Here is an 18,110-nt window from a genome sequence, read left to right as displayed (position 1 = left end):
GAGTCAGGGATCGAGTCTTGCATGGGACTCCCTGTGAGGAGCCTGCTTTTCCTTCTGTCTACGTCTCTGCCTCTGTGTGTCTCTCATAGATAAATAAAATCTTAAAAAAAAATAAAATAAAATCCCACTACTGATAGTGAAACCCCTAATCTCTAAGTGATGGCAAAATTTTCAGATTAAAAAGACAAAGTTTGGTGGGGATATAACATGATGAAGCTTCTATGGAAAATGGTATGGTGGTTCCTCAAGAAATGAGGAATATAGAATGACACAGTATGTCATACCATAGTATGATCCAGCAATTCCACTTCTGCGTATATATTCAAAAGAATTAAAAGCAAGGACTCAAACAGATATTTGTACACTCATGTTCATAGCAGCGTTGTTCACAATAATAGCCTGAAGGTAGAAGCAATCAGGTGTCTATTGATGGATGAGTGGATAAACAGAAGGTGGTAAAGGTAGATAATAGAATATTATTCAGCCTTTAAAAGAAGGAAATTCCAACACACATTGCAGGGTGGATGACCTTGAAGACGTCAGGCTAAACAAAATAAGCCAGTCACCAAAGGACAAATACTGTGTGACTCCACTTACATCAGGTCTCCAGAGTAGTCAGGTTCATAGAGACAGGAGGTAGATGGTGGTTACCAGGGGCTGGGGGGAAGGAAAGGGGAAATTAGTGTTTCATGGGTATGGAGTTTCACTTTGGGAAGATAAAAAAAGTTCAGGAATGGTTGGTAGTGATGGTTGCAAAATATATACTTTATGGCACTGAATCATACACTTAAAACATGGTTAAAATAGTAAATTTCATATTGTATATATTTTAACACACACACTCATAGCCCTGTGGCCAATAAAATGCCTCCTGGTCAAATTCAAATTCCCCACTATGACATCCGACACAGGGGCTGGAGGCAGGAAAGACTGGGGGCAAGGTGGGAGGCTTGGATTCGCAGGGTCAGAAGGATGGAGAAGAATTAGCAGAGAATGGAAGAAGGGGAGACCAAGACTTGAACTTGCCTCTGGCCCCCCTCCGTGGTCTGTACCAATCAGACACAACCCCCACCTTAACACTGTCCCGTCCTCTGTCCCCACTGTCCCTGGCCCGTCCAGGCCTCCACATCCTGCAATGGCTTCCTCCTTTCTGACCTATGGTCCATCATCCATTGGCCCGGGTGGTGATCCCTCTAAAACCTGGATCTGACCACATGCTTCTCCTGCTAAAATCCTTCTAGCTCCCCATTTTCTCCTTAGCCTTGCAAGCAAAGCTATTCCCAGCAGACGCCAACCTGCTTTTCCAGCTTCAGTCCTGCCTTTCCCAAGCCCCTTCCTTCATATCCACAGCCACTTTTGAATACCTTCCACGTGGCAATTCGTAAACATTGTCCCTAATTTTTCCCACAACCCTGCAAGGTAGGTACCATTGACTCTATTTTAGAGATGGAAAAACTGAGTTTCATACAGATTAGATCACTCCGAGATCTATGCTCTCTTCACCACATGGAGGCTCCTCTGTCATTCATTCTGGTGCCTCAGGCCCTTTGCTTATGCACAAGCGTATCTTAGCCTTCAGGCTTGGCTCAGAGTCACACCTGACCATCCTAATGGGCCCTGATACCAGCTGCACCTCCACCTCAGGAATTCCTGATCTCATTATCTTCATGGTGTTCAACAAAATTGGAAATCATCTTACTTGCTTACAAATTGAACATCTTTTCCTACTAGAATATAAGCTACAGGAGAGCAGGGATTGAGTCTGCCTGATATCCCCAGCACCTGGAACATCCTTGCGTGCCCTGTAAATGCTCACTAAGTAGTGCTGATGAGCGCTGTTGGATCCCTCTCAGCCCCGGGCTGGGGTCCTCACTCCTGTGTGCTCCCTTAGTCCTCTGAAGCTGGAGAAGCTGCTGGTCCCTTGCACTAGGACTTGGGGTTATTCTTTCATGCTCGGGTCTCCCCCAATAGACCCCAGCAGCCTGGGGACGGCACCTGACTTACACCAGCTCTCAGCCACCTCTTGTAAACCAGAAGCAATGTTGTAATTGCCCCAGTTGCCATTTGGGTTGTTCCTGCTCCCTTTTCACCATGGGCTTGGAATCAGGTAGAAGATTTCAAAGGGCACGAAGACTTCTGAGGTTGGGGTCTTTCCCAGGGTGAGCCCAGGTCATAGAGATGGGTCTGTTTTCAGGAGGGAACCTAGGTTAAGGGTGTGGGGAGTGTGACTACCAGCAGCAGCAAGTTTCATTGCCACCAGAATTCCTGACATGTGAGAGGGTGGGGCAGAGGGACATTCGGTCACTGATGCCATGTTCCTAATCCAGAACAAGGAGCCAAAGGTCTGGCTGGCTGTGCCATGCTTCCCCTGCCTCCAAACTCCCATGGGGCTGAGGCAGAAGTCAGATGGGAAGAGGAGTCCACCTTGACAGCACCTTCATCCAAGGGATGTGAGGGCAGGAGGAGGAGCAGTTGGCGTTGGGGGTCCAGCTGGCCCAAGATGCTCAGAGCACTTTGGGCTGACTTCCGCAGGTGTCCTCGGGGGGTTTTAGGGGAAAGCAGTAAGGCACACTGCCCCTGGGGAGAGGCTGGGAGGCAGGGAAACAAAGGCTCAAAGAAAGAAATCACTGGCCAGAGACCACACAGTGGGACTTCGGGATCCCGACATCTAGGCCAGGGCTGCAGCCACCCTCTGCCTTCTAACATTCACTCCATCCTGATCTCCTGGCCTGGCCAGCCTTGGTCCTACGTGGGGATCTGCATGTGGCCCAGGTCCTGGTCCATGATCTGGAGGACGTCGTCCAGGATAGAAGGCCCCAGGTCCACGTGCAGGGAGAGCAGGGAGCTGGCATGGGACAGGAAGGGCTCCTCCGCCCCCAACTCAGGGGTCAGCCCATTGTGCACAGAGCCAGCCTCTGGAATCCTCCAGATGTCCACACTCCCTGCCTCCTGTGGGGAAGGCTGCGGGGAAGGTTGTGGGATCTCCAGGTGCAGGCGCGGGGGTTTGGGTGGGGCCTGGGTAGTGGGCAGGGTGAGGGCCTGGGGCCCTCCAATGACAGGGAGGGAGATGGCATTCTTGAGCAGAGGGGACGGCCCGTCGGGCAGCTCACGCCCACACAGCGTGCCAGTGCGGGTGAACTGGAAGGGGAGGTCCAAGGAGCCATCCTCCTCAGGTCCCTCGACCACCGTCCCCGGCAGGAGGTGGAACTTGCCCTGCAGGAAGGAGATGTCGCCGAACATGTCACTGCCACCGCCACTGCCAATGTGAATGGTGTGTCGGAAGTCCCCCAGCGGCGGGCTGATCATGTCTGAAGACAGCAGGTCCCGCAGCTTCTCCTTCTTGCCCTTGCGGCTGCCGCGCTTCAGATAGATGGGCACCTTGGTGGACATGGTGACCTCGGTGCCCCGGCCTGGCTGCTGGGGCTGGGGACAATGCACCCGTGGGGACAGAAGCCTCCTGCTGCCTCCTCTTATCACCTCAGCCAGAGACACCCTGAGCGTGGTTTCCTGACACAGACACCTACCAAAGGACTAAAACTATGATGTGGAATGTGATCGAAGTTGGCCCAAGGAATGAGAAAAAGAAAGATTAATAGTCAATGAAGTCAGAAGGTTGAGACAACAAAAATCACTTTCTCCCAAAAGAGTTGAAATGGATCTGGAAAGTCAGCAGCAGAAAGGTGGAGCTCTCGTATGCAGCGATGCTCTCAGGTCTTGTTCTCGTAGGTGTCTTCCTGGGGGCTGAAGAGCTGAAACACCAAAGGTATTAAAGTCAGAGACAGAAGGACAAAAGGCAGAAGCATCCGTGTCATCTCCGGGCCCCCTGCATCAGCCGCCCCAGGGGAGTCCAAGTGGGGTCACTCTCCCTTGATGAGCCATGCTGGAGGAAGCAGGTATTTGCTTACAGGCTTCCTGCACCTTACAGCCTGATTGCTAGAACCGAGCCCCTCTCCTGACCAGTGGCGAACCTGAGTCCTGGGAGCCTGAGTCTCTTGCCCTGGGGCTCCGGCTCTGCTCATCACCATTGTCTGGGTACTCACCACCTACTGCACATTGACTGTGCCCCAAGACATAGCAAGTGCCAAGTTTGTGGGGTTCTCACAGACTTGTCCCAATCCCCGGCTTGATCAAGGAGAGAGATCTCGTAACCTCTGTCTCTCCTACCTGTCTGAGCCAGGCCTGGACACATGGTATGTGTTCAGCCAACAGGACTGAATGACAGATCCCTTCTGTTTGACCCAATCTCAGTCCCATCCAGAAGTGAGGTCACCTCACAGCTCCTCTTTTATCATCCAGGTTTGCAGTTCCTTGCTCTGGGACTGAGTCTAACCATAGTTACCATCCCTCTGCCTTGCCCTGCACCTGAGGGGAAGATGGAGTGGAGGGTACACATATTTTGGGGGACTCTGTTCTGTGCCTGGTATTTTGCTGAGTTCTTTGCAAACGCATCTCATTTCATCATTGCAACCACCCTCCTCTCATCCCCATTTAAAAATTGGAGCCAGAAAACATTTTGGAGGGATCCCTGGGTGGTGCAGCGGTTTAGCGCCTGCCTTTGGCCCAGGGCGCAATCCTGGAGACCCGGGATCGAGTCCCACGTCGGGCTCCCGGTGCATGGAGCCTGCTTCTCCCTCTGCCTATGTCTCTGCCTCTCTGTGTGTGACTATCATAAATAAATAAAAATAAAAATATATATATAAAAAAAAGAAAACATTTTGGAGGGATTTGCACAGGCATTGCTGAGGGAGAGAGCAAAATGCAAAAGAGTAGTATGGAAGATGCCATTTCTGGGGTGCCTGGGTGGCTCAGTTGGTTAAGCATCCGACTCTTGGTTTTGGCTCAGGTCACAATCTCGGGGTCAATGGATTTAGCCCCAAAACAGGTTCTGCACTCAGTGGCGAGTCTGCTTGAGATTCTCTCTCTCTCCCTCTGCCTCTACCCTACTTGAGCACTCGCTGTCTCTAAAATAAAATAAATAGGGGATCCCTGGGTGGCTCGGTGGTTTGGCACCTGCCTTCACCCCAGGGCAGAATCCTAGAGTCCCGGGATTGGGTCTCACATCGGGCTCCCTGCATGGAGCCTGCTTCTCCCTCTGCCTGTGTCTGTCTCTTTCTCTCTCTCTGTGTCTCTCATGAATAAATGAATAAAATCTTTTAAATAAATAAATAAATAAATAAATAAATAAATAAATAAAATCTTAAAAAAGATTCCATTTCTTTTTTTTTAAAGATTTTATTTATTTATTCATAGAGATACAAAGAGAGATTGAGAGAGAGAGAGAGAGAGAGAGAGAGACAGAGGGAGAAGCAGGCTCCATGCAGGGAGCCTGACGTGGGACTTGATCCTAGTTCTCCAGGATCACGCACTGGACAAAAGGTGGCGCTAAACCGCTAAGCCACCCAGGTTGCCCAAAGATTCCATTTCTGATAGCAGTGACCAACTCCCCTCCTCTCTGTCCCTTTCCGTGAATGCACGTGTACCTACAGATACAGGTACGAATAGGATAATATCCTATATAAAAAGAGAAGAGGGGGCACCTGGGTGGTTCAGTGATTGAACATCTGCCTTTGGCTCAGGTTGTGATCCCAGGGTCCTGAGATAGAGTCCCACATTGGGTTCCCCACAGGGAGCCTGCTTCTCCCTCTGCCTAATTCTCTGCTTCTCTGTATCTCTCATAAATAAATAAATAAATAAATAAATAAATAAATAAATAAATAAATAATCCAGCTTTAGGGAAGAGAGAGAAGAATCTGGAAGACCAGCACTGGGTTATATGGGCTGTGTAGACTGGGGTGGGGGGCAGGGAAGGTGGGGTGGGGTCAGTGCCAAGGGAGGAAAAGTGTCCTCGATAAAAATTATCTGTGATATTTGCTGGGAAAGCAAGCTGAGGTAACCAAAGGATACATTATAAAGTAAAAAATTTCTCTTGGAAAAAAAAATTCCCTGCAATATTCAGTACTGTTATTCTAAAATGATATACGTAACTGTGAAAAGGATGGTTGCCAAAATGTTGGTGATGGTTCTTTCATCTTTCAGGTGGCAGATTTCAGATGACTTTGACTTTCTTCTTCATACTTTTATAAGCTCAGTTCTTAATAATAAGCATGTATTATTTATATGCACATAGTATTTATGCAATCAGAAAGACTAAAGCTATTTTTATTGTGGAGAAAATAAGAGCACTCTGGTGGGGTGTCATAGTGGTTTAATAGAAAAAGGAAGGGTTGCAAGGCCTTGTTGGCGTTCCCACGGTGGGGGATTGGCCCCTGTACATGGATCCGAGAGAACCCAGATGGAGAATCAGAGCACAAAAAGCAAAGAAAGAAACGTGTCCAAGGTCATCCAGAGGGTAGCCAGATGAGCACCCCTCCTCCACGGCCCCCTCCCCAGGCGGCCAGGAGCTGAGCAGGTGGGAAATAGGCCAGAGAGGGGCGGAGAAACGGCTGGGAGGCCTGGCCAGTCCAATTCTCTATCCTGGGCAAGGAGAAGGGAGAATGAGGGGGCTGGTAGGAGGGAGCAGGAAGGAGGATGCAGGAGAGGCAGAGTCCCAACTCCCAGCCCAGGCCCTCACTCAGGAAACCCCACCCCAGGACCGGACACCCCAGGTCAGCCACACTGAGCCACAGAGACCGGACATCTTGCCCCTCCCTGAGCACCTGCCGCTTAACAGGAAACAAAGGAATGAGTCTCCAATGGCAGAATTCCAGCTAAGCTTGAAAGGATCTGGAGGGAGAGTGGGGGAGGCAGTGGGTACCTCGAGGTCCTGTGATCCTATCCCTCACTCATTGAACAGACATTTACCTGCGCCTACCATGCCAGACCAGGGGGCATGCCCATACACATCCTACCTGTCTCCTTGGTAGGCGAGCAGTCCTGGGGCAGCTTTTCCTTCCTTTCCACTCATAAGGAGTGGGGCAGACTGGTGGGATTTGTCGTCCCCCCTCCAATCATACAGGGCGCCAAGACAGCCTGAGTGTTTCCACAACAAATCAGGCGTCCCTGACAGCTGTCTCACTCTGAGCCAGATGTACCCGCCCAATTCCAGATGTGGGGAGAACTGGCGCTGGGGGGGAGGGTTGGGCCAGCGTCAGCCACCCAGGGGAGAGCTGGGAATTGCAATCATCAAGCCCCAAGTATTCTGATTTGGCAAGTGTGAGACCCCAGGCTCCAGCTGCCCTTGCATAGTTCCCATTTTAAAGCTCCCAGGCACAGCCTTTTACAGAGGCAGAAGCTGAACCTCACAGACCTGAATGTTGCTGAGGTCACCCAGCTGGTAAGAGGACAAGTGAGTATCAGCACGCACCAGGTCCCTGTGGCTCGGACGCAGTGGGCCACCCAACTTCTGAAAACAGGAGCAGGACAGGTTCCCAGCTAGGCTGGGGTCACTTGGTCCCCAACTTGCAAGGATCCAGAGATATGAGAATGAGCTCTCCACCAGGACAAGGCTGTGGGGGGCCTCAGAGGGGCAGCTTCCCCCAGCAGTGGGAGGAGCAGACGGGAGCTTGCTCTGGGCAGGAGCCCTGGGCCTCCTTCAGAGAAAATGACTTCCGGGAGGCACAGCCCCTTCTGTCGCCTGAGGAGTACTAGGCCACTCTCCACTAATGATGTTCAAAGAGCAGCCCCCTGATGTTGAAATCAGCAGCCGGACCTTGAATCCATGTCCATCTGGGACTCATTCTGTGGCCCTCAGCTTTTTGGTCCTCACTTTCCCCATCTATAAAATGGGCTGACAAAGCCATCAACAGAGGGCTACTGGAAGACGCTGCCGCCACAGTGCAAGTGGGAGCAGATGTACAACAGACAGGGTTAGCGGGTCACTGTCAGTCCCGTCAATTCATTCCGCAAATAGCCGTAGGGCCTTCCTCGAGCATTTTGATTATCCAAGGACAGCGCTCTGAACAAGACCAACAACGAATGCCCCCATCCTCCAAGCGACCGCCTCTGCCTGCCTGCGCTGGGGGCGGAGGGCGCTGGCTCGCTTGCTGGCCGCGGAGTCTCCCGGGGTCCCTGCGCGGGGCGGCGCTCGGCTCCGCGGCCGCTAGGTGGCGCGCGCTCTGCCGCCCCGCTTCTCAGGAGTCCCGGCGCGCTGTAGGGTCTCCAGCGCGCTTGGGGTTCCAGACAGGGGCCCTCCAAGGGGCCCCACGTTCACGTACCAGAGACTGATTGTCCGAGGGATCTTCTTGTCTCGGAGCGTTCTGGTCTCACAACCAGACAGTAGCGGGGAGAGGGGATGATGGGGACCTTGCCAGGGTCTCCAAGCTCTGGGAGGAGCCTCCCCCGTGCTTTCCGGCCTGGGCGATGTCCGAGTGTCCGCTCGGCGCAGGGCCAGAGCTCGGGCGTGCAGGCCCCCACCCCTGGCTCCCGCGGGCCCGGTTCCCCAGCCGCAGCTCGGGTTCCCGCGCCGACCCCTCCCCGCCCTCTGCCCGAGCGCCCAGCCCGGATCCGTTTCAGGACACTCGCGGCCCCGGCTAAAGATAGGAGGACACCTCATCACAGACTAAAAATACGACCCCCAGCCCGGGCGGGGACGCAGGGCGGCGGGAGGGCGCTCCCGCGTCCGGGTGTGGGGAGGGGGCGAAGGCGCAGAGTGAGGGCGGGCCCACGAGTTCGGGTGCGGGATGAGCAGCGCCTCGCAGGCGGAGGAGGCGCGGGCGTGGCCGCCTGGACCCAGGCGCGGGCGGGAAACACCGTGTAGCCCGAGGCTCCGGGGAAAGGGCCTGTGCGGTAGTGACACAGGAGCAGGGACCCCACGGGGGTAGCCCTCTCGGGGGGCCCCTGGGAGTCGCAGACGGGCTGCAGAGTCCCGGGCCGAACTTACCTTGAGGCGCGCAGGCGGTGGACCCGCGGGCTACGACGGCTCGAGAGCTGGACCGAGCGGCTCTGGGACACGATCCCGGCTGTGAACTCGCAGAGAGGTCCCTGGCCCCCGAGGCCCCGCCCCCGGCCCGCGGAGCCAATGCTCGGCCCGCCCCAGCCGGGCCCCGCCCCCTCCGGGCCCCGCCCCCTCCGGGCCCCGCCCCCTCCGGGCCCCGCCCCATCCGGGCCCCGCCCCCTCCGGGCCCCGCCCCCTCCGGGCCCCGCCCGTGCTCCCCGGCCCGTGGCGCGGCGCCCGCGAGCAGCAGGCGCTGGCGAGCGCGGGTTCCAGCGCGGGCTCGGCGGCTGCGGGCCAGGAGGTGTGGCGCCCGGGGCTGACTCCGCGGACTCCCGCTGCGCCTGCCGGGCCCAGACTCTCGGTGTTCGGAGGGCTAAGGGGGCGGCAGCGGGAAGACCGAATTACAGTTCAGGATTCACCGAGTGCCTCTGGACCCTTCCCTTCCTGGGTCCGGGGAGGGGCCGGCGCAAGTGTATTCAGTGGGGGCTAAGGGAATGAATGAGGCCTCGGAGGCCCCGAGTTAAAATATTACACACTTGGTGAGAGCTTTAAGGAGTTTGCTGCCCTTTTGAAGAGAGGGCACGGAGGGTGTGTGGGCAGTGACCTGGGTACGCCGGTGTGCCATCAGTCTAGGTGGCTTCCAGGGCGAGGGTGGAATCCATACTTAGACTCCTTCCAACTGTTTCTTTCTTTCTTTCTTTCTTTCATTCATTCATTCATTCATTCATTCATTCATTCACTCAGTACTATAAATATTTATTGAAGGGCAGGCCCTTTGCAGGGCGCTGGAGACAGGGCGCTCCATTCAGTGATTCAACAGAGACTTGCGCATCTACTAGGTGACAGGTGCTATTCTTGTCGCTGGGGATTCAGCGCCCTAGGAAAGATGGAAAACTGAAGCTCAGGGCCCTGATGGTGATCTGCTTGGCCTGAAAGTTCAAGACCTGTGGTCTTTGGGCCTTCCTCCTGCTTCAGGCTTCTCACCCAGCCACTGTCCCCTCTGTGCTGCCCTGCCTTCTGTCGCACAGCCCTGGGAGGGGACTACAGCTCTGTGCCAAGCCTTGAGGACTGCCTCTGCGCCATGGACGTGGGTTCTGGGCTGGCTCTGCTGTCCTCTTGCTCTGTGGCCACAGGCAAAGGACAGTCTCTTTCTGAGCCTCTCTGCCTGTAAAAAGAGAGTTATATGAATCCCAAACAAGATAAGAAACATGTGTGTTTTGTGGATGGGAACACAGGCCCCACAGATGGCACTTTCATGCATACATGCTAACAGTCTCTTTGGGGGACAGCAGGTGGGCCACATGAAACTGGGAACCAGTTCCAGAACTCTTTGGAGAGGCTGAGGGGGTGGGCAATGGGGAGCACTGGGGGATTAGCAGAGAACAGCAGATTTGGCTCCCTCAGCCTGGCCTAGCCCCTGCTACCTCCTTCAGGGACTAGTTAGAAACCTCTCTAGCATGACTGCCAGGCCAGGACTCCTAACCAAGGTTCAGAGCATAGGAATCACCGTCTGTGCTCTGGGGACTGTTTAAATTCGCCTGGACGTGACGAGCTTCCACCTAAGTGCTATCTCCCCATGGTGCTCAGTATACTCCTGCCATCAGCCAGACCTCAGGGCCCACCCGCACGAAGCCTACATCCAAGGCATGATTTGGGCCTGGTGGTGGGTTCTGTGCTTTACAAGCACTCAGGTGAGCAGTTCATTCTCTCCATGCACAGATGAGGTTATGTCACTAGGCTGCGGCTGGAGGAATCCCTAAGGAGCCTGCTGTCGGCTCCTCTCCTCAAGGTTTTGCTGAATAGGCAGGATTTTTGCATACACACCCAGCTGCTATGGAAGCCCTGCAATTAATGCACATTTATGAAACAGGATTTCATTTGCTAAAATTGACTTTTTTACACAACTTCTCTGGCTGTGTGTAACGGCCTGAGTGTGGGTGGGGAGGATGGGATCCTGGGCCAGGGGATAACCAGGGTGCTCCTGCATTTCTGATGCAACAGATATTCTGGACAAGTGTCCTACCCCCGGCCCCTCCTGCATGCACCCCATGTTCAGGGTCTGATACCTCAGCCACAGCCTGGACTGTTCTCACTGGAAGGGCTCCTGGACACCCTGGTGATTGTGGGGGCAGGACCCTGAAGGGCGTTTGGGAAGGATTAGCTGCAGGGAAGGCTAGGATGGAGAAATGCCTGGAATGGGCTATTCAACTTTCTTTTCCGCTGGGAGCTCTCCCTGGCCCTGGGATGGGTCTCGCTGGCTTCTCCCACACCGTCCCCCCCCCCCCCCCCCCGCCCCCACCAACAGAGCTCTGTAATCACCACACAGTGACTGACTGACTCAGCCCTTCCTTCCCTCCCAGGCCCTTCTTCCTGGAAATCATTCACGTCAGCATCCCCAGCAGTCATGGAGAGAGTCAGAAGCCCCCTCCTCCAAGGTTGGCTGGGGAGGATGGACAGCTGGCAGGGAAGGACCCCAGGATGACACAAGCTCTCTGCAGCTTCACTTACCCGGCAATGTAGGGCCCTGGGAGGCAGGTGGGACCATAGTGACCAGGAGTCTAGGGGCAGGTCTAGGAGCAGAGGGTCACAAAGGAAGTGTAGTAAGAATCTTGGGGGAACTTCCGGGGGCCAGTAAAAAGAGATAAGGTATCTGGAAGAGGCTTTAGCACCCCCACCATGCAGGGCCACAGGGCAGCAGGGAGCTGGGCAGGAGCCTCCTCCACCCCAGCCTGAGCTCAGCCGCTGGCCCATGGCCTCAGCCAACCCCAGGCCTGGTTTGGATTTTTCCTTGATTGTTTCTTGTTTCCTTCCTCCCCTGGGCTCCTGCCAACTACATCCCTGCCCTTGTCGCTCTTCACCCTCCTTTAGCAAACTCTGATCTGCCAGGGGCTGGGATTCCAGATGAGAGTCCCCTTGGAGCTGCCCCCCAGTTTCTGCCTCTGTCTTGAACCCCTCCTGGGGAGTTGGGTGTCAGGACCTTGTGGAGGAACTTTCCTTTGGGTCAGGATTTTGGCCCCAGGCCTAGGGCCATGGCAGTTTCCAGAGTGGTGACAGCTCTGTCCTAGGAGGCCCAGGCATTTTCCCCAGAGGCCTCTGGGAGCATCCAAGCTACATTGCTGTCCTTTGGCCTGGGGAACACAGAGTCAGCAGAGGCAGTCTTTGACACTCCCCACCTCCTCCAGACACCTTATCACTGTTGATTTTGAAAATTCATATTTGAAAAAAAAAAAGAAAATTCATATTTGATTCTACTTGCCTATGGTTGGGCTGGACTAGAGAAGACGTAGGTGGCCAAGGCTGGTCCCCAGCCAGCAGGGAACAGATAACCTCAAATAAAACAAATAACCAATTCTAAAATTGCACATTCTGTGCCATAAAGGAGGTCATCCAGAGTAGAGGCTGGCTCTGATTCACTTCTATCTATCCCAGGCCAGCATGGATGAAGCTCCGTCAGTGTCTGTGGATTGAAAGAACTCAAAAGAACAGAAATGAGAAGGATTTGTTTTGCTAGAGGTGAAGAAGCAGATGGGAGTGCTAAGAAAACTTCAAGGCGGAGGTGATATATGAGCAGGTATTAACAGATAAGTAGGAGTTCACCAAGGAAGGAAAGGGAAGGCTTTTCCAGGGGAAGCAGGCAGAGGCAAAGGCAAGGGTCAGGAGGAGTACAGGTAGATGTGAGGTGTGATAAGAAAACAAGAGTTATCCAGTTAGACCATGGCATAGGAGAGGGGGAGAGTCCAAGAGGATAGTGGGTGAGCTCTGTTTTCCTTGCCCAGCATCCATCCCTCTTATTCTGGTGACCATCACTCAATTTTCCAGAGCTTCCAGTGTGACTAACCCCATCCTCAAGGCAAAATCTCCCTCTCACCTCTGTTCCCTAGGCACCCGTTCTCCTCGGGGACAACCAGCTTCATCAGCTTCTTACAAACACTTCTAGAGATACTCTTTGCCTGTGCAAGCAGAGCCCCTCTCATTATCTATCTATCTATCTATCTATTTATTTATATTTTATTTATATTTTTAAAAGATTTTATTTATTCATTCATGAGAATACACAGAGAGGAGAGAGAGGCAGAGACATAGGCAGAGGGAGAAGCAGGCTCCATGCAGGAAACCCGAAGCGGGGCTCAATCCCGGGCCTCCAGGATCATGCCCTGGGCCGAAGGCAGGCAGTAAACTGCTGAGCCATCCAAGGATTGATTGATTGATTGATTGATTGATTGATTTATCTCAAATAGCAATATATAGGCAAGGAGAGCCCCCCAAGTACTGCAGGTCCTGGTGGCAGTGGGGAGAGGACAGTCTCTGCTGTCAGGCAGGGGAGGTGACTCTGCAGGGAGTCTGAGAAACCACAGCTCATAAGCTTCTGCTCCTCTTATTGTTCGCACCTTATTTTTTTCCGGTTAACATTATATGTTTGACTACCCCATATCAGCACACAGAAAATGTCCCCAGTTTCACTTTGGGGCTGCTGCCTAGTATTCCAGGGTGTCAGAGTATACCTAGTTGGTTTCAGCCAGTGGACCTCTCGGTTGTTCCTAACCCTCTCCTATGACAAGCAGGGCTGTAGTGAGTCACCTTCTACGGATGTCCATTCACACACATGTGAGCACAGCTGCAGAATACTTGCTACGTGCCTGAGGGTAAAAGGGCACTTGCAGTTGTCATTTGGTCAGCTCTGTCTATTGGTTCTTCTAGGGGATATGCTGGGTACCAGGCCCCTGTGCACACTGCAGGGCCCCTTCCTCCTCAGCCTCACCAGTGCCTGGTTCTCAAGCTCTTTGATCTCTGCCAGCCTGCAAGGGAAAAATTAAACCAAGCCAAAGAAGCCTCAGTGGAGTTTTAGTTTGTGATTTTCTTACACTAAGTGAGTTTGGCCATCTTTGCACTGGCTTCAGGGCCATTCCTAGTTTCTTCTCTGTGGACTCGCTGCATAGTTTTGCTTAGGAAGGTGGCTTCAGAGGGGGGATCTGGAGGGAGGCCTGATCAGAGGCAAGGGCCACTCCGGAGACAGTTGGTTCAGGAAAGAGGCAGAACTTGGCTCTGAGCTGTGGTGTAAAAGCCAGAGTTGGAATAATAAAATAGAAAGATTGGAATTGGGATGCCTGGGTGGCTCAGCTGTTTGGTGCCTGCCTTTGGCCCAGGGCGGGATCCTGGGGTCCTGGAATCGAGTCCCACGTGGGGATCCCTGTATGGAGCCTGCTTTTCTCTCTGCCTATGTCTCTGCCTCTCTCTGTGTCTCTCATGAATAAATAACTAAAATCTTAAAAAAAAAAAAAAAAAAAAAAGATTGGAATTTGGTGACAGACCAGCCACAGGGCCCATGCAGGGAGGAGAAGGAAAGGTCGAGCCCAATCCAGGGTGATGACTCAGGGTGGAGTGGGTGAGAGAGGGAAAGGAGGTCAGTGGGGCCACCAAGGGAGGTGGAGGATTCTGAGGGTGAAGATGATATGCCACCTGCCCATTCTGCACCCACATACCCTTGCTTACACACGTCCTGGCCCATGATCCTTGAGCAGGGCTTCCCCTGCCCCCTCTCCCTCTGTAGCAGGGGCAGCCGCCTTGCGCATGCCAGGTCCCTGGCCTCATCTGACCACCTCCCTAGCACATCCTGCTGCTCTGGGCTGCTGCATCTCTCCCCGAGGGAAGACTTCTGCACCCCCAGTTCATGTCAAGTCCCCTTGATACCTTTGAAGAAACTCTGGACTACCCTCTGTGCCACTGGCAACAGATTCATGTCCACCCCCCACCAGATGGTAGCCACCAGGGTCTCCCCCAGAGTGTGTGAAACGTAGCAGGTAACTGATGAGCTGAGCAAACGACTAGATCCGCGAATAAATGGCATGATGTTTGGGACAACCAGAAGGGGGCAGAGAGGAGACAGGGTTTAGGAAGTAAGAGCCTAGAGGCAAGGGCTTCTCTGTCTGTGCTCTGCCCACCTTGGTTTTCTCCACAGCATTTGCCTGCATCTCTGCCTGGTGTTTTTGCTTGTTTGCAGTTTCTGCACTGGATGGGAGCTCTGGGTGGAACAGGCATTGTGTTTTCGGTTTACCTCTGTGTCCCGAAGCCATCCTGATGCCATCTTGACACAGAGTGGGCCCGCAGCTAGTGTTTGCAAACAGGAGCAGGTGTGGGAACTGATGGGCTCAGCTCCAGGTCCACACACCAGGGGCAGAGGCACTCCTGCTTCCTTCTCTCTAGGCACCTGCCTGGGAAGGTGGAAGGGAAGGCGTTCCTTCTGCAGGTATCTCCCGTGGGCCTATTGCCCGCGATGCATTGCACAGGGATGGGACAGGCTCCCTGCTCTCAGGAAGCAGGCATCCTGATGGATTCATGGGGAGGGGGTTACCCATGGGATGGGACATGGAGAGCAGAGGAGTGGAGGGGCCAGATCGCTGTGTGTGTATGTTTTTTTTTTTCTTAAGATTTTTTATTTTATTTATTCATGAGAGACACAGAGAGAGATAAAGAGAAGCAGAGACACAGGCAGAGGGAGAAGCAGGCTCCATGCAGGAGGCCCGACGTGGGACTTGATCCCGGGTCTCCAGGATCATGCCCTGGGCTGCAGGCGGCGCTAAACCGCTGCGCCACCGGGGCTGCCCGCTGTGTGTGTATGTAATACACAATTAATTCTCCGAGTTCTCTTGCCCTTGACTCCTAGCCCTTCCACATCCATCCCCAGAAGCAAACCACTCTTATAGAAGTGTCCTAAGGGACAGAGCATTTGAAGAGAACAGAGTCCTCGCGGGGAATGCAAGCCTTGGGAAGGACCTGTCGGGATCAGGAATGGCTATGCCTTCTAGATTCTGGCCTGGTTCTTCTCCTGCTCCTGGAGGGAGCAGTGGGGCCTGCTGACTCAACCTTTGAGGTCTTTCTTAGTGTAGATGCTTTAGAGCCTGCAAAGATCTGGGAGTGATGGAGTGAGCAGAGGAGACGGGCTTGGCTGGGCCCTCAGGCAGCAGAGTGCAGGGAGCAGAGGGTCAGCAGGGTCACAGGGCAGCAGCTGTCCCAGAGACCTTCGAGGCACCCCTTGGCCCAGGCAGCTGCTGGCCTCTCAGCTGTCAGGCAGGTTGTGGAGGGCAGGGTGGCAGGGAGCCTGGGACCCCAGGAGGGTGGGTCGAGTGGGGGGAATCTGGAACTGGCTGTGGGCCCAGGTAGGAGCAGACCGGAGGGAGCAAACAGACCTGGCTGCTCAGGGATAGGGAACCAGAACGATGGAGGCCAGGGTGACAAAGGCACCCAAAAGCCCGAGTGCAGCTGATGGAGCCCTGCCTCCATGACAGCCACCTTAGTGACCTCCAGACTGGGAGGCCAGCAGTGTCAGCTCCACCTCCAGCTCCCTGCTCCTCAGCCAGACCTGCAGTACCTCCTAGTCCTCTAGTTTTTGAGTGCGGTGAGCTTTAGGCGGGCAACTCCCAGATCAATCAGTCTAGTCCCACTCCTCACCAGAGTGCTGCTCCTGTCACCCAATAGCTCAGCCCAGTAGCCATTTGGGTGTCCCCCTTCATCCCAACCTGCCCCCAGTAGTCCCAGGCACCCCCCCCCCCAAACAACCCTCCTTGAACTCCCCCAACTCTGTTGGGCTCCCAGGCACCTGGACTGCTACCTCCAACTCCTTCTGAGTGTGTCTTTGCTGTGTGCCAAGTTGGTCAGCATGGCAGGGCAGAGAGACAAAGCACTTGGAGCTTAAATCCCAGCTCCATCACTTTTTTTTTTTTCAGATTTTATTTATTTATTCATGATAGACAGAGAGAGACAGAGACAGAGACGCAGGCAGAGGGAGGTGCAGGCTCCATGCAGGGAGTCTGACGTGGGATTCAATCCCGGGTCTCCAGGATCATGCCCTGGGCCAAAGGCAAGCGCTAAACCGCTGAGCCACCAGGGCTGCCCTCCAACCTCTTAGCACCTGCCAGCAGGGTTTGTTGGGAGAGTTTGACATAATCTCTAAGTGCACACAGAACATCCTCAGAAATGTTAACTCTCTCACCTTCCCATCTGAACTGTGTTTTCTCCGTTTGTCCTCTGGCAGTCATCCTAGTCCTTCTGTCCTGGATCAGGCCCTCATTGTTTTGGTTGCAAATGACAGAAAATTCAATTCCCACTAGTTTAAGAAAAAGCGGGGGTGGTATTTGTGGCTTAGATTTTGGGGGGTGGGGGCTAGCTTCATCAGAGCTCCGACAACGTGGCCTGGTGCTAACCTCTCCCTCTCTAACTCCTGGCAATGTGTCCTCTGGGTTAGTCCCTATTCAGGATGGGTTTCCCTCATTGTGGCAAGATGGCTGCAGCAGCTCCACCTTTTGGCTGTGTCTTTCCTACCGTTTCTGCAGAAGTCCTGGAGTTATTGTTTGGACTGTCTTTGGTCATGCTTATCCTTGGCCATTCACCGAGGCCAGGGAGGTGCAATGTGCTGCTTGGTTTAGACAAAGGAGGAGTGTGGAGGAGGGGTGGTTGCCCACAGGGAAACTGGGGTCCTGTTTCCATGGGAACGGAGAGTGGGTACCGGGTGGCTCTGTCTTCCCATAGTTCTTAGAGTGTCTTTGGCCTCCAGCCTCTCTTAGCTCCACATTGCCCTCTGTGGCACTGCCAGGCCTTCCTAAGACGCAGGTTCCATACTGTCCTTCCACTCTACTCAGAAGCCTTCCAAAGTTCCCTGGGGTGAATCAAGTCCAAACTCCTCTGCAAGGCATTCCTTACTTCACTATCTGGCTCCAAAGCTCCATCCCAGGCGGAGCTTCATTTTGTCCCTCTCTGCCCCTCCCCTTCCTCCTCTTGTCCTCCTCCTTCCTTGCATTCCCTTCCCCCATAAACCTAAAGCCCCTTCCCTCCCATGCCAGGGTTTGTAATGAGAGCACTGAAGACGGATGTTCCGACCCTGGAGCATCATTCACAACAGCCAGAAAGGGGAAACAGCCGCAGTGTCCATCACCCAATGGGTGAGAAAAGAAAACACTATCTGTATGATGGAATATCACTCAAACGAGGGAAGAAAGAGGGCAGCCCGGGTGGCTGAGTGGTTTAGTGCCGCCTTTGGCCCAGGGCGTGATCCTGGAGACCGGGGATCGGGGATCGAGTCCCACGTCGGGCTCCCTGCATGGAGCCTGCTTCTCTTTCTGCCTGTGTCTCCGCCTCTCTCTCTCTGTGTCTCTCATGAATAAATAAATAAAATCTTAAAAAAAAAAAAAAAAAACGAGGGAAGAAAGAAACGAACTCCCGACACCTGTGACAACGTGGATGACCC

At 53.8% G+C, this 18,110-nt stretch overlaps 1 protein-coding gene across 1 annotated transcript; it reads right to left on the bottom strand.

Moving 5' to 3' along the window:
- Positions 1–352: 352 nt before the first annotated feature.
- Positions 353–8,954, bottom strand: CDC42EP2 (CDC42 effector protein 2). Its single transcript, XM_072789882.1, has 2 exons — positions 8,819–8,954; positions 353–3,749 (listed from the first exon to the last, which is right to left on the bottom strand). The coding sequence occupies exon 2, from the start codon at positions 3,388–3,390 to the stop codon at positions 2,746–2,748; it is 645 nt and encodes a 214-aa protein (XP_072645983.1). The 5' UTR covers positions 3,391–3,749; positions 8,819–8,954; the 3' UTR covers positions 353–2,745.
- Between the last annotated feature and the right edge of the window lie 9,156 nt (positions 8,955–18,110).

The sequence above is a fragment of the Canis lupus genome, chromosome 21 (genome assembly GCF_048164855.1).
Source record: "Canis lupus baileyi chromosome 21, mCanLup2.hap1, whole genome shotgun sequence".
Classification (NCBI taxonomy): domain Eukaryota; kingdom Metazoa; phylum Chordata; class Mammalia; order Carnivora; family Canidae; genus Canis; species Canis lupus.
The sequence above is the reverse complement of the archived record's forward strand: the minus strand, read 5'-3'. Positions and strand labels throughout refer to the sequence as shown.